The 15,769-nt window shown below is 35.2% G+C and overlaps 1 protein-coding gene across 1 annotated transcript in view; it reads right to left on the reverse strand.

Moving 5' to 3' along the window:
- Positions 1-8,740: 8,740 nt before the first annotated feature.
- Positions 8,741-15,769, reverse strand: part of LOC148943506 (dolichyl-diphosphooligosaccharide--protein glycosyltransferase subunit 1-like) — a 57,540-nt gene continuing 50,511 nt past the window's right edge. Inside the window, exons 8-10 of the mRNA XM_089101058.1 lie at positions 13,945-14,088; positions 11,544-11,671; positions 8,741-9,646 (exon numbers count right to left, since the gene is read on the reverse strand). Coding sequence (XP_088957184.1) covers positions 9,484-9,646; positions 11,544-11,671; positions 13,945-14,088 — 435 coding nt within the window. The 3' untranslated portion in view covers positions 8,741-9,483. The remainder of the gene's footprint in view (positions 9,647-11,543; positions 11,672-13,944; positions 14,089-15,769) is intronic.

Here is a 15,769-nt window from a genome sequence, read left to right on the forward strand (position 1 = left end):
GGCATATAAGGTTTTTATAGAAGGCGTTGTAGTAGAAACTTCAAAAAAGGCTCATTTGATTTGAAATTCAAAGGTCTAGTGCCATTTTTAATAGTCGAAAGTGATTGGTGGGCAGCTAGCCCCCTCCCCCCACGCCCATCAATCCCCCCAAAACAAACATAAACAAATTTTAGCTATCCAAATTTTTAAGCGGATTTGATTTACAGATATAAAATAATTTTTTGAGGAGGATACTCCGCCACAGCCCTCAGGGCAAGGATTTTAAGTTATGCCCTGGGGGCATATAAGGTTTTTATAGAAGACATTGTCGTAGAAACTTCAGAAGAGCTCATTCGATTTGAAATTCAAAGGGCTAGTGCCCTTTTTAATAGTCGAAAGTGATTAGTAATATTTTTTGTTGTTGTTTAGACCAGGGCCCTTCGTATCGAAGAAGTTGTCGTGGGAACTTCGAAAGGTGCTCAATCTATTGAAAACAGAAAGGGCTGATGCCCTTTTTAATAGTCGAAATTGATTGGAGGGCAACTAATCCCTCTTTCACTCCCACCCTCCCATTTGCCCATTATGTTTAAAAACTAAATGTTGCCTCAAGATTAAATCAAAATGCACTGTGATACTGCTAATTCCCAACAAGGCATCTCAGCAGTATCCCAAGGACGACTGACGGTATTATGATCAAACTTTCGGGGCTACTTCTACTTTTAAAATTTAACCAAACCAAAATAGTGTAAGTGTATCTAACCTGTCAAAGAAAGTAAACATATTTTTTTGTCAATGGTATCAAGTTTTCCATTTCAGGTCAACTAGAGGAGGTATGAAATTAAGTTAAACAGTACTATTTGTGTCCAGATTTTTAAAATGGTGTATGTTGTTAAAAATTGCTGAAAATTTTTCTCCAGCATGCAAATAGCAGGCCAAACTATAAAGTCTTAAAAAAAAAAAAATAAAGTATTATTTTCTTTTTTCCTGAAAAGGCTATGTCAATATAAAACAATTAATTAAAAAAAAAATTTTCCACAAAATAAGTTTTTCAAAGAAAAGTAAAGAACTCCATTAAACAAAAAATGAGCAAAAATAAAATCAAATAATCTACCAAGCTCGAAACTACCACAAATCAGCAACGATAAATAAATGAAACCCAAAACGAACAGAAATTAAAATAAATAACCGATTCAAACTCAAAACGAGCAGAAATTAACACAAGTTGGACGCAAAACTCCTATGTCTTCCCAAGGCCAGAACAAAATTTGCACTTTACTGAAAAAAATATAAATGTTTTTAATTTTATAATTTTAATAAATCAAATAATTTTAACATTTTGATTACTAAATATCAGTATATGTATATTAAACTGACAATACAAATTCATTTGTTTTTTTTTCAGTAAAGTGCAAATTTTGTTCTGTCGACACGACCCTCAGGGCCCGTGGGTAGGCGTTGTAAGTTATGCCCTGGGGGCAAATATGGTTGTTTATGGAAGGGATGCTCGTATAAAATTCCTAGAGGGCTCATTTGATTGGCAATTGATAGTTGTAATTCAGTTTTTAAGAGTCAAAACTGATTGGAGGGCAGCTAGCCTCCCCCACACTCCATTTATTTTTTTTCCCAGTAGCACTTTATATAGAAGGGGTCGTCGTATAAACTTCAAAGGGGGCTCATTCGATTGGAAATCGAGAGTTCTAGTGCCCTTTTTAAGATTCAAAAGTGATCTGAGGGCAACTCGCCCCCAGGCTGTTTTTCCCCAAATACATCTGATAAAAAATTCGAGGTAGCCACTTTGTTAAAATAGTTCAAAGATCATATAACAAAAACTCCTTTACGTATGGTCATTTCGTTAAAAATAGTTCAAAGGTCATATAAGAAAAACTACTGTGTCAACACCCCCCCCCCCCAGGGCTGGGGCAAGCGTTGTAAGTATTGCTCTGGGCTGGGGGCATATACGGTTCTTATGGAAGGTATGCTCGTATAAACTTCAGAGAGGGTTCATTTGAATGGAAATTAAAAGTTGTAGTTCATTTTCTCAGAGTGAAAAAAGATCAGAGGGCAACTAGCCCCTCCCGCTTTCCACGCCTTTGAGTTTATCGAATGGACAAACCCATCCGATAAAAATTTGAGGAGACCATTTTGTTAAAAATAGTTCAAACATCAGACATTAAAACTTCTGGGTCGACACAACCCCCCAGGGCCCAGGGAGAGGCGTTGTAAGTTATACTCTGGGGAGATATATGGTTCTTATAGAAGTGATGCTCGTATAAACTTCAGAGAGGGCTCATTTGATTGAAAACAGAAAGTTCTAGTTCACTTTTAAAGAATCAAAAGAGACCAAAGTTTAATCTAGTCCTCCCACGCCTTTTTTCCCCAAACCCATCCGATAAAATTTTGAGATAGCAATTTTGTTAAAAATAGTTCAAACATCAGATAATAAAACTCCGAGGTTGACACAAACCCATTTTTTCACTTTGATATTGATATTTCGCCAAAATACGAGATTTTAGCGGAGATTTGATTACCATATAAGGAGCCGACGACTTTTGGGTAAGGTAATACTTTGAAGTAAGATTGAAAAAAAGAAAGAAATGAGGGATCAGGAGTTTCTGGTGACTGGTATTTTTTACTTGTTTAGCTGTAAATATGAAATGCTTGTTTTAAAATCAAACTGCCGGTTTTTCCCCGTCGCGGATGCTTGCGCGATATAGTTGACTCGAGTAGGCTAGCCATCATCGGGGTGATCAAAAACATTCTTTCTAGAGAAAGAAAATTATTTCTTAGACCACACTGCATTTTATTTACAAAAATTAAAAAGAGAAAAACGGGTTTAATTTAAACAAAGCTTGATCCCACTCAAGAATTACGCTGTGTAAAACTCGAGAACAAACCTAGAACCGGTTTTTCATCTGTCTGTATTAAAAGACAATTAGCTTATACTCAATGAAAAACAAGTGGCGAGTGACAGAATACATGAGACTTATGTAATTTGGGCTATATATTTGCATATTAGGGGGGGGGTAAAGTATTTGGACAACATGAAATTAGAAAACAATTCTTACTTCATAATATGCAGAATAATTTCAGGTAACGCATTTTGCATGCATACCCGCTATATTTTAACCCCACCCCCTTGTGTGAAAACATAGCCCAAATTTGTTTCTTAAGCATTATATTTTCATCATGTTTTGGTATTTTTTATTAGGATTAGCCTAGCTTTACTTCTTGAGTGGGGTTGCTATAACAGAAAAGTACTAGCCCGTTTTTTCTCTCTTGAGTTTTTAACCGAAGAAAACATTTTTTTGCAATTCGAAAATCGTTTCTTTTTATAACATGACAGATTTTATTCATATACGTGCCAAAACAAAAGGAAATGAAATTTGAAATGTTATTTTTAAGTCAACAACCACTAGCTTGTTTTCCCCGTCAGTTAACTTTGTACCATGTTGTTGACTAGCTTATTTGGGGGTGATAGGTTTCTTATTAAAAAAAAAAAGAATTTGTTGTAACATTCATACCAGAACGCCAGAAACAGATCATTGCTTTTTAGAAATACCTAGATTTAGAAGTACAGACCATAAACAATGTGTCAAAGAGGGATTGACCGCTTGTGTTTCAATGGGAAAATTTTTTTATTCATCTCAAATCATTTTCGAAAATGCAAAAATCACCTTTGTATCGTAAAAACTTGTTTACTTCATAGGGAGACAAGCATAGACGATATTACATGTTATGCCTGGGCCGCATCAAAGTCACGTTGGTCAACAAAAAAGCCGAATTTCATTAATGATCAAGGCCGTATCCAAGCGGGGTGCGTTACCGCGTTTGAACCTCTGCCCCCATTAAATTTTTTGTCCTACTCGCAAAAGAGTAAAAAAAAATTATATACTCATTTTTTATTTTTTGTAACTGCTCCTCCCCCCGAGAAATACTCTCATCCCCCAAACACAATCCTGGATGCACCAATGTAAATTATATGCAGTTTTTCTCTATTTTAGCGTCAAACTCATATTTCAGAAGCAGAAGCCTAATATCTAGATTTAGAAGTACTGACCCCAAACAATGTGGTAAAGAGGGATTGACCATACGTTTTTCAGTGGCAGAATATTTTTTTTCCAATCTCAAATTATTTTTTAAAGGCAAAAATCCACCTTTGTATCGTAAAAACTTGTTTACTTCCTAAGGAGACAAGCATAGACGATATTGTGTCATTTTAAGCCAGGGCTGCATCAAAGTCACGTTTGTCAATTAATAAGCCAAGTTTTATAAATGATCGAGGCCGCATCCAATTGGGGAGAGTTACCGGATTTTTACCCCTCCTTCCGCCAATTTTTTTGGCTTACAAAAATGTAACAACAATTTTTACAAAATCAATTTGAAAGTTTTTTTGTAACTCCCCTCCTCCAAAAAATATTCCAGCCCCCCTAACAATAATCTTGAATGCGACCTTGTCGATTATATATGGTTTTGGTACTTGTCTAAAATATGAAACACACTCGAGAACTTGTATTGTGATTACCTGGTTTTTCACGCTGTCTATACCAGACAATAACCCTCGGCATTTTGAGAAACCAAATAATAGCTTTTATTTTAGTTAAATATTTAGTTGGTATTTTGGTTAGGTTATTTTAGGTTAAGCGCTCTGGGAGGCCCCTCTTCCATAATTCTTTGTGGTATTTTTCATAATTTTGTTACTAAGGCATTGTATTTTCATCATATTCTGTTCTATTTCATTAGCATTAACCAAATTTCAATTCTCGAGTGTGCTTTATATAGTAGACAAGTACCATGGTTTTTCGTAGTTTTAGCTTCTAACTCATATTTCAGAAGCAAACACCTAAAATGATTCCTAACGTTGAGAAGTTTCTCAACAAGTTTACCTCTTTTGGAGACACTAAGCGTAGACAGTAATATTATTTTTAGATCCAAGATATCTAGCTTCTCTAAGGAAGAGAGAGAAAGAGAGAGGGGGATTACAAATTACTTTAAAAAAAGTATCAAAAATTGATACTCTAATGTGTGAAAATTGTATCATAAAGCTATCACTTGACTCCGATAGCATTATCAAATAACCTGATACTAGACTGAAGGATAGCATGTAGAGGGATTAAACAGGATTCAGACTTAAAGATTTGTTTCAACAAAATGACCCATTTCTTTTAATAAAGTTCATTGAAATCAGATATACAACTGGGTTATTGGGAGACGCGGACTTACTGGTGCGCAGCCTTGTGCAGCCGGCACTAGGCGGGGCCTGACGTTATGGTCGTAATATAGCAGGAGCAATAATAATGTAGTCTCTAGCGGGACTGTTACCAATGTGATTCCTAGGGTTCATCGGGAAAATTGTGGTTTAGAGTCAAAAAGGGGTCTAACGAAGGAGGGTTTTGACAGCTTTAAAACCGCTGGCCCCGCTTCATATAAGGGGGGGGCACATTTGGGAACTCAAGCCGTACATTCCACGGTTTTTTTCTGTGAGTCCCCTCATGAAGTCACAAAATTACTCATGTGATTGTAATTCGTAGCATATTTGGCCCTGTTAGCGCGAGGCCCAGTGCGGTCGCACCACTTGCCACCCCCAAAGGACGGCACTGGCTATTGGAGGGGTTGGAATCGAAAGTCCGTACTAGATACTTAAGACCAATAATAATCTAGTATGAAAATAAATTTTGAGTTATCAGATTGTCCAGCTATGATGCTAGGTAACTGCACGAGATGATATTTAGCGGAAATCAATTTTTTTAAGTAGGCTTCTTTCGCCGCCTTGAAGTCAGTAGATAGGAGACCTAGTTTTGACCATATTTTGAATCTAATTTTGGCAGCAATCCCTGCACGCTGCTACCATAGCTCGCTAGACGGGCTTTATATCCCCTTCACAGTTTCCAAACGACAGTGGAATTAGTTGTCTCGCGCAACGTGTAAGTTTTTTCTCGTTTCATAGAATTTTTTTTTACCCCTGTCGTGGGACTATGGGCAATTATATAGATAAATAGATAGGTAAGTGTATTCAAGCCAAAAATACGGTCATGAACACAAAACGAGCATGAGTATATTTTCGTATAAGTTCTTTATTGTTTAAAAAAAATAGATCTGTGAGTCAAACTTTAGTGTAAAGAGCGAGACGTTGAGGAGGGGACATCTCCTTTCGTATACAGAATAATTTATTTTCGTTTTAAGTTTTAATGTCACTCCTTACTTTCAGTTAAAAAACTTGTTTTTTTTATTTAATTTTTGAACATTTTTGAATTAATACAGGTTTTGATTTTGGCTCACCGTACATGAATAATTAAAACAAAATTTGTACATTAATTTTAGTTTTATTTGGTTAAATAGCTTTCTTGAAATGTTGTTTAATTCTATTTCCGAACGTTTTTGTTAGTAATAAATATACGTAACTTACAAATTAACATACGTAACAAACTTCTATACTCATATATTTTTAATGTTTATATTTTTAATTTTTATATTTTTAAATAGCTCTTATGAAAGTACTAAAAAATCTTTGACTTAAAGAGCGAAGTATTGACTAGGGGGTGAAACCAATCATATACTTAATAATTTCTGTTCGTTTTAAGTTGCTTGTTGCTCCTTACTTTCAGCTGAAAAACTTTTTTTTTAAATTTAATTTCTGATCGTTTTTTAAATAACGCTGGGAATTCCGGCGCCCCCTTCATAGCAATGTCCCTTCCCCCATGGAATGATCCTCCTACATAACCCCCGACCCACCCAACCCTCAGTACCAGAAAAAATCCCCCCTGAAAACGTCTGTATACTTCCCAGTAACCAATACTATATGTAAACATTGGGTAAAGTTCATAACTTTCAGCCCTCCCCCCGGGGACTTCTGGGATTAAGTTATTCTAAAAGACATAGTTATTATATTTTCGACCATGCTGAACAAAATGGATATCTCAAAATTTTCATCGGGTGACTTTGGGAAAAAATGAGCGTGGGAGGGGGCCTAGTTGCCCTCCATTTTTTTGGTCACCTAAAAAGGGCACTAGAACTTTTAATTTCCTTTCCCACGATGGGCCCTCCCACGATATTTTAAGACCACTGTGTCGGTACAATCACCCCTGGAAAAAAAACATAAACACGCCGTGATTTTTCTTCTAGCAAAAAATACAAAATTCCATATTTTTGCAGATAGGAGCTTGAAACTTCTACACTAGGGTTCCCTGATACGCAGAATCTGATGGTGTGATTTTCATTAAAGTTCCATTACTTTTAGGGGGTGTTTCCCCCTTTTTCGAAAATAAGTCAAATTTTCTCAGGCACGTAACTTTTGATGTGTAGGACTAAACTTGATGAAGCTTATATGTTATTGGAAATCAGCATTAAAATCTGATTCTTTTGATGTATCTATTGGTATCAAAATTCCGTTTTTTAGAGTTTCGGTTACTATTGAGCCGGGTCGCTCCTGACAGGTCGCTCCTTACTTACAGTTCGTTACCACAAACTGTTTGACGATATTAGTTTCAGCTCTGTGGAAAACTACATTGTAGCTATATTTTAATTAAATATTTAGTTGGCATTTTTGTTAAGTTAGGTCGTATTTAATGTAATGCGGTCTGGTCGGCCCCCTTCCATAATTCTTTGTTGTAGTCTCCATAATTTTGTTACTAAAGTATTATATATTCATCATATTTTGGTACATTTCATTATGATTATTATATATATATATATATATATATATATATATATATATATATATATATATATATATATATATATTCACTTCTTGAATGTGGTGGCTATAAGACACAAGTACCGTAGTAACAGAGCAAACATATTAATTTGATCTGATAATGATTTAGCTTTTTTCGCTTATATTTGAGTCGGGAGGGGTGCTGTAATCAATTTTTCCCCCGCATCGCCAACCCCAGGAACGGCTTTGTAATGGAGGAGGGATTGCGGTCATTGTTGTTGGTCACATCCTAATAAAATAACAGTAGTACTACAAAATTGATTTTTCCAAATAACATGGTAGCTTTTTTTTTAACAATCCACCCACCCTCAGATGGTTGTCGGTATAATTCTAGTATATAAAAAAAAAAAAAAAACCCAGCAATTTAAAAAATCTGGCACGGCGAATAAATAGATCTGAAGCTAATTAACAAAATGGTATATAAACCTTGTCTATTCGGTTGAAATAGTAGCTTCAGCTTAGTCGCAAAATTCCATATTTAAAAAAAACATTTTTCTTAAAAAAAAAAAAAAAAAAACCGAAGCAAATTTAAAAAAAGTAATGCGGTGATTTATGAATTTAAATCTCAGCTATCGAATAATACCAACATTTTTACCGTTCGTCGAAACTTGAAGACGGTACGCTATGTATTTAAAACCGGGCAAAAACATGCATGGTAAGCATAAACCTTAATCCAATTTAATTTATTCGCACATGCATCGAAGGACGGGGAATTAAAAACTGTCTGAAAAACACAAAATTTTGTTCAAATATTATGTGTTCTAACGTACAAAATTCACAGTACAAAACATGCAAAAAAAAAAAGAAAAAAAAAAAAAAAAAAAAAAAAAACACCAGCTAATTAGTATACTTATTAATTGATAATATTGGTTATATGTATACTATTGTTGTTTCTTTTTATTCTGCCGTTCCTAAGTGTTTGTATAGTGGGTCCTTAATAGATAATTATTATTACTAAACCGTGATAAAAAAAGGTTGAAAAAGTGTTTTGATTTGCGGCTGGCAATTTGTTAATAAACCTATTGAGAGAATAACTGTTCAAGCCACAAATATAAATTTAAGATTTAATTTCAGTAACTGAAATATATCAGAGTAAGAGGAATGCATACGCATAGAACATTCACCAACAAATCACATTCAAACACCCAAAGCATTACATAAAAAGTGATCAAAACACTGAATCGGCTGGAAAAATTAGAAACTAACCCTAGCCAAGCTCAAAACTCATCATTAAATTAAAGATATAAATAAAATATGAAACCAATAGAAAAGGAGAATTTCCGTGGAAGATTAACGAGACCACCAATTTCCTTTTTCTTCTTTAGCTGTATGTTGAAAACTGCAATGCTTAAAATTGTCCAAAGCAAAGGAAGGACAAAAAATATCTGAATTTCTTACAAAATAAAGTTTGGAAAATTTCGAAGAGTAGGATGAAAAAAGTTTTGCGATGTTATTTAGACAAAAAGTATTTTATCTACATTAATAGCTTGAAACAGGGGCCACACAGAAACAGATAACCGGAGGTAAGGACAAAGACCACAACTATCCAAGATACAGAACTGCAAATTGCCCTCAGGAGTCACATCCTCCAAGGCTATTCACAAGTTTCGCCCTTCCCTGCTTGTATATTTTGAGAATTGAAATCGAAATACCCTAATGTGACCATGTTTACATGAAGTTTTGAGAATACATGAAGTTTACATGAATAGAATTTACATGAAGTTTACATGAAGTTTACATGAGTTTACATGAATACATGAAGTTTTGAGAGTAGCTCAGGTTCTCTATTGAATTTAATAGCCTAGATTCCTGATAAGACTATTCATTTTTCCAATTTCAGTAGCTTGCTTAACTTCCAAAGACTCTTCTAAGTTGACATACTGGGGTTTGGGAAGTTTCCCTTGAACAACCCTTTCTGCATTAGTCGACCTCGAGGTTAGGATCTCACGCAGCAAGCTAAAATTAAAGAAAACACAATAAACTTATGTTTTTGAGGAATAAACTAGCGTCAGCCACCAGTTTCAGGACGTCTAGTAGAATAAATACGCCCCCCCCCACACACAAACGTCCAGTAGCTTAATATGCGCTACTAATTATCAGTTTTTCCCCCATATTTTTTTTTTTTGGGGGGGGGGGGATTCCGCATTAAAAAAACTAACAATTGTCAAAAAACTTTATTCTTCATGAAATCCATCCGAAAGCATGGGAAGTCCATATAATTGGGACTTTGGCGATTAATTACAATGGTGGGTTATTTTTAATTTCTATAAAAAAAAAAGAAAAAAAAGAAAAAAAAGGGAAAAATCGGTTAAATACACATAGAGTACTGCACAAAAATAGCTAACATAAGGATGTTGCATATTTTTTTTTATTCCGTCATTAAATACTAAAACTGAATTAATACTCTAGTAAAATATATACTTTGTCAAATACTACTCCACAACAGGCTTGTCTAAGATATTGAAGGACACTTACATACATCAGTTTGAATATGAGGAACAGTCTTGGAATATATTTCAGAAATAAATTGAACATCTGGAGAACCAGAACATCAGAGGGAGCCTCATTGCAGCCAGAAAAGATATATTAACTTACTTAGGACATCAAAGAAAGTATAAAGCTGAGCTGCTCGAGAGGGTGAGATATTCGGTTCAGGCAGCCCCCAATATATTCTGTAAACAAGCAAAGTCAGTCCCATGGTATACCCAGTGAGATTTGCAGCAGAGGTCTAACAATAGTCACGCATAAAGAAGTTCCGCTTGCAGAAAGAGGGACATTTCAAGAGCTATAACATGTTCTTACATTATTTGAAAGGGATCTTTAGAGGCCAGGCCAGAAAAGATAAAAAATGTTATCCCCCCCCCAAAAAAAGAGAAATGAAATGGCATCACCGAACAGTTATTACTTTGGCTGCTTTAAGTTCATCAACAATTCAATTGAATAGCCCCTAATAAATCAAAGAAGTTCATAAAATTCCCGCAGTGTATAATTTCCCCTGACAAGTTCACTGGCATCGCAATAACAAATACTATGCGTAAACCCTGGACACATTTTATAACTTAAAGAGCTTTCCCTTGGGGCTGTGTGTGGGGGGGGGGGGGTCAGGTTATACCCAAAGGCATAGTTATTGGGCCTTTCAAATATGATAAACAAAATGGCCATCTCAAAATTTTGATCGGATGATTTTGGGTAAAAAAGGGGTGGGGGAGGGGGCTTAGTTTCCCTCCAATTTTTGGTCACTTAAAAAGGGCAGTAGAACTTTTAACTTTCGTTCTAATCAGTCCTTTCCCGATATTCTAGGACCACCGGGTCGATACGATCACCCCTAAAAAAAAAAAAAAAAAAAAAAAAAAAAAAAAAAAAAAAAACACACACACACATCCGTGGTCTTTCTTCTGGCAAAAAAAAAAAAAAAAAAAAAAAAAAAAAAAAAAAAAACGCATCCGTGATCTTTCTTCTGGCAAAAAAAAAAAAAACAAAAAAAACACACTTTTGCAGACAGGAGCTTGAAACCTAATCAAGGTTCTCTAATACGCTAAATCTGATAGCTGTAATTTTCATTAAGATCACTTGACTTTTAGGGTTTTTTTCCCCAATTTTTTCGAAAATCAGGAAAATTTTCTCGGGCTCGTAACTTTCGGTAGGTAAGACTAAACTTAAATAAATTTATATATTTGAATTAACCATAAAAAGCCAATTCTTTTGATCTATCTTTTAGAGTTTCGGTTACTATTGATCCGGGTCGCTCCTTACTTACAGTTCGCTACCACAAACTGTTTGAAAATAAAAGACAACACGAATGTCTCAGGGTAGTGATGTCACTTCATAGGCACCAGAAGAAGAATCCACGCACCTTTCATGCTTTTGTAACTCATTAACCTTCTCAGCCAAGGAAGAATTCAAAGATTTCAGTTTACTTGCTACTTCAGTAATTGATTTGTTTTGGTCCTTCGCTTCCGTAATAAGCGGCTTCAGTGAAGTCTAAAACATTAAATAAGGATTAATTTGGCACGAGAATATAGTCACAAAAACAGAGAATATTAGTTACAATTTGTGCATATTTATTCTTCAGCCGAGTCCTATTTGACAAACTAAAGTCCTGTAATTTTTTTATCCAGTTTTTTATTCTTTCATTTATATTTTGCTTCTAATTTAATTAACTGGAGTATTTTCTGGTATGTATACTAAATACATGAGCATAAATACACAGCTCAATATTTTGACAAAAGTGTTTAATGCTTTAAATATCATTTCTCTACACATACCTGCACACAGGAGGAGAAGTGGAAGCCCCCTTCCTCCTGGTACTGGTCCGAGACCACCACTATGGTAAAATAGAAATAAACCGCCAGAAATTTACCTTTATCACTCTATCCCCCCTCCCCCACCAAGGGTTGGACCTATGTATTCCTTGTATGACATAACTTTATTTACTGATTACACCTGCAGCGGAGGCACACTCGTATAGCCAGGTACTGATATGGCAACAGATATTTTTCAGTTGTATCCTTGAACAAAAATTATTCTGTGAAAAAGCTGAAAAAACCTGATGTTTCACTCTTACGTACAATTACGAAAATATTAAAGAAGCCCGCTCGCTTCGGGGATGGCTATATATTAAGAATACATCCTTAGAATATAATAGTGTACACATATTGGCTTTAAGAATATTTCACACAATGTATGATAAAAACCTGTGTGGCATTCTTTTCGAAAAGTACATAACTTAATAGGAGTCTTTTTTTAGGCTGGTGGAACCTAACCTAATTTGGATTTTCCAGATTTCATCAACAAGAAGACAAATTTCACAGAAAAAGTGAATAAATACATGCCCAAAACTTATTCTTTCTCATTAATAGGCTAAAGAATTCAACTTTGTTTCTTCTAATGTTAAAATAATTCAGTAATCCATAAAACTAATATATATAAGTATTGATTGGTATCAATCGCTTAAATTGCGTCAGACAGGACAAAATAAAGTTCCACAAATCCAGTCAAACTGACCCTGTTTCTTATTTCCGAATTCTATGACAAACTCTCACAAAGTCAAAACCGACCATACTCAGTTAATTTTAGGCAATACTTCCGAACAACTACCCTTTCTTTGTGTACATATTTTCTTTCTATTTATAGCATGGTCATTAATATAGAACTATCACTAGCCTAGGCATCACACCAAAAAAGCGACTTTGAAGGAGTTTAAACACTGTATTCGTGGACTAAGTCAGCTAAAAGCTCATTCCAAGGCCTAAATGGTCGTCATATGAAGCTATTCAACAAATCTTCTTGTCTACATGTTGATTGCAGCAAGTAATTCATGCGAGCAAGGTATAGACGGGCTACTATTGTTGCCGTAACTCTGCCCTAACTTATTTCATGTGAAATGAGCTTTACTTTTTGCGCCTTAGGATTTAGTTTTGTGTACAGAAACTAAAATACTTTTAGTTGGTTTAAGTTTAATAACAGCTAATGCCATTTTTTAAATGAATCTACATAAAAGACAAAATTCAGAATGTTACTTTAAAAAAAAGAAAAGAAAAAGTGTTGATTTGTATGCAGAGTACTTTGGCCTATTAAAAGTGGCCTAACTGTCTCCTGATAACAACCTAATATTGCTCCTACTATACCAATTTCATGACAGATTGCTTTAAATCTCCCCGACAGTCTACCATTCATTTTCGGCCACCTTCAGCATGGGGTACCTCTGAGCATTTCTTCAGAGAAAATACAGGTTTTCGTGCTCCCCATTGAGGCACAAGGTGCCTCAATTAATTACTTAATGAGCAGTGGCGGATCCCGGGGTGGGGCGAGGGGGCGCGCGCCCCCCTAACCTAGTCTAAAGTAGTGTAATTTACTTAATTAACGCAAGTTTGCGGTAATTAAACTTGCTCCTAATGCAAGTTTATCAGATAAACCTATTCCCCCCCCCTAAAAAATCCCGGATCTGCCACTGTTAATGAGAGTATGGATCGCGATTTTTAAAGAAACTGGTTAAAAATACCTTTAGACCACAAATGTATCGGCATGTTCAAATACTAAATCCAATTAATGAACTATCTATCTTTATTCAATTTACACCGAGATTGAGAAAGAGAGAGCAAGAGAGAGAAAGAGATAGAGGGAGATAGAAAGAGAGAGAGAGCGAGAGAGAGAGAGAGAGAGAGAGAGAGAGAGAGAGAGAGAGAGAGAGAGAGAGAGAGAGAGAGAGAGAGTGAGAGAGAGAGAGAGAGAGGATGGGAGTCGCAAGAACTTACTTGAAAGCTTGATGCGTCTTTATTTTGCTTTAATTTGTTAATCAAATCGTTCCATTGCTTGTAAAGGCTTTCACGTTTTTCATGCCTGTTTTTGACCTCTTCTATCAGTCCCGCAACCTTCATTCTTTCCATTGTAGTTTCATCCTGGATATAAGAATATTATTATCATTAGGGCTATTATTTACTTCTAGTTCTATTATAATTGCTGAAATCGGCCGTTTGCTTAAGATTGTTAATTTTTATGTTTGGAGGACCCTAAGTGCCACCCATGAGTCCATACCTCTTCCAAAGCTAATCTTGTCTGACACTGCCGATTCTTTTCCTCGGGATAGGTTTTTGCCTTGCATTATGCATTTATCCATATTTCTATTTCCTATTATGGGAGCGTACAGGACGAAACAACACCGACAATTTTACGAAAAAGACCTGCCTTAAAAAAAGAGAGAAAGCCGAAGTTTCCTTTACATGATTTAAACTAATTTTAGGGAGCAAGAATTCAAGCAAGGACTAACTTTTTGACATAAATGCATACAGGCAAGACTATGGGCAGCCAAGACTTTCTTCCAAGGATGACTGGATGCCTATATCTTGATTTATACACATCCATCATTAATTAATTCCAGGACGGTATGAAAAACGGTTATCATTTAAATTTACTAATAATTCAATTTTTAAGAAAGAGGTAACTACCTTCTCAATTTTGAGGATAGATCAATCTAATTATTTTACCCAAATGAGAGAAATCATCACGAAATGCTGTCCTGCACTAAGGGGATTCGATACCTTATAATTATTTTGCGAGGCTGCGGCTGACCTTCAAAAGACGAAGGACCCATTAACGAATTCACCCAGGGGACTAGCCATCATCGAGACCCATTGAGTATCTGTGACTTGACTATGAAATTTGATTTAAAGGTAATTAAATTTTACATCCCCTGCATCGCTAAGGTTTTCAATCAAAGTCAATAGCACAACAGGGAAGTCGCAAAGCTATAAATTTCTAAAACAATACTTCCTTGGAGCTAATTTTTGGCGCTTTCCTAGAAGGTATGATAGAATATTTTTATCAACTGCCATTCCCTGAAGGTTAGTCACTTCCTAATGATGCATCACCAGTTTAAGTGACACTTCCTGGATTGATTTTTGATTAAAAAAGACAAAATATATTACTGTCTAAACAATATATGCATGTACTTTTCAGTTTCAAAATCCAAAAAATTAGATATGAAAGAACGAAGCAATGTCTGTGGGAGACCCCTCAGACATTTAGATTGTTAATGAGTTTACAAATACTGTAGCAAAAATTAAAAAAAAAATGACGTTACTTTTGAATAATTTTAGTTTTTGTGATTTTTCTCTAGTCGGGTAAATTTTTTGGTCTAGCAAATTTTTTTTCTTGGGCTAATGGCAATTTCATGAGGGGTAAAGAGTCTTTGAACTTGTCAGTAGCAAGCTGAACTCTAAGAAACGAAGCCTTTAAAATAGCATTTATTAGATTTTACACTTAATAAACAAAAAAACAAAACAAAAACAAATGTAAATATCGTGCCTATCCCCGTATTATATCGTGTATTTTAAATAAAAATCCATACTAAGCAATGAAATATTCAGCTACAAGAGCAAGTCAAGAATCACATAAGCCAAAGAAAGAGAAAACATATTGGTAACGTCTCAGCTGTTTTTTCACTGTCAACATATAATTTTTTTTTTGGATAAAAATAAATATTTAACAACTAATGCATACGGTAACAATGCTATTTACTTGGTTACTTAACAGCAATCCAACCGGGATGGCCAACTCAGGCCTTCCTCTCTGACTGTATAA

Source organism: Artemia sp. Qi Xiang Cuo, chromosome 15 (assembly GCF_049724085.1).
Source record: "Artemia sp. Qi Xiang Cuo chromosome 15, ASM4972408v1, whole genome shotgun sequence".
Lineage (NCBI taxonomy): Eukaryota > Metazoa > Arthropoda > Branchiopoda > Anostraca > Artemiidae > Artemia > Artemia sp. Qi Xiang Cuo.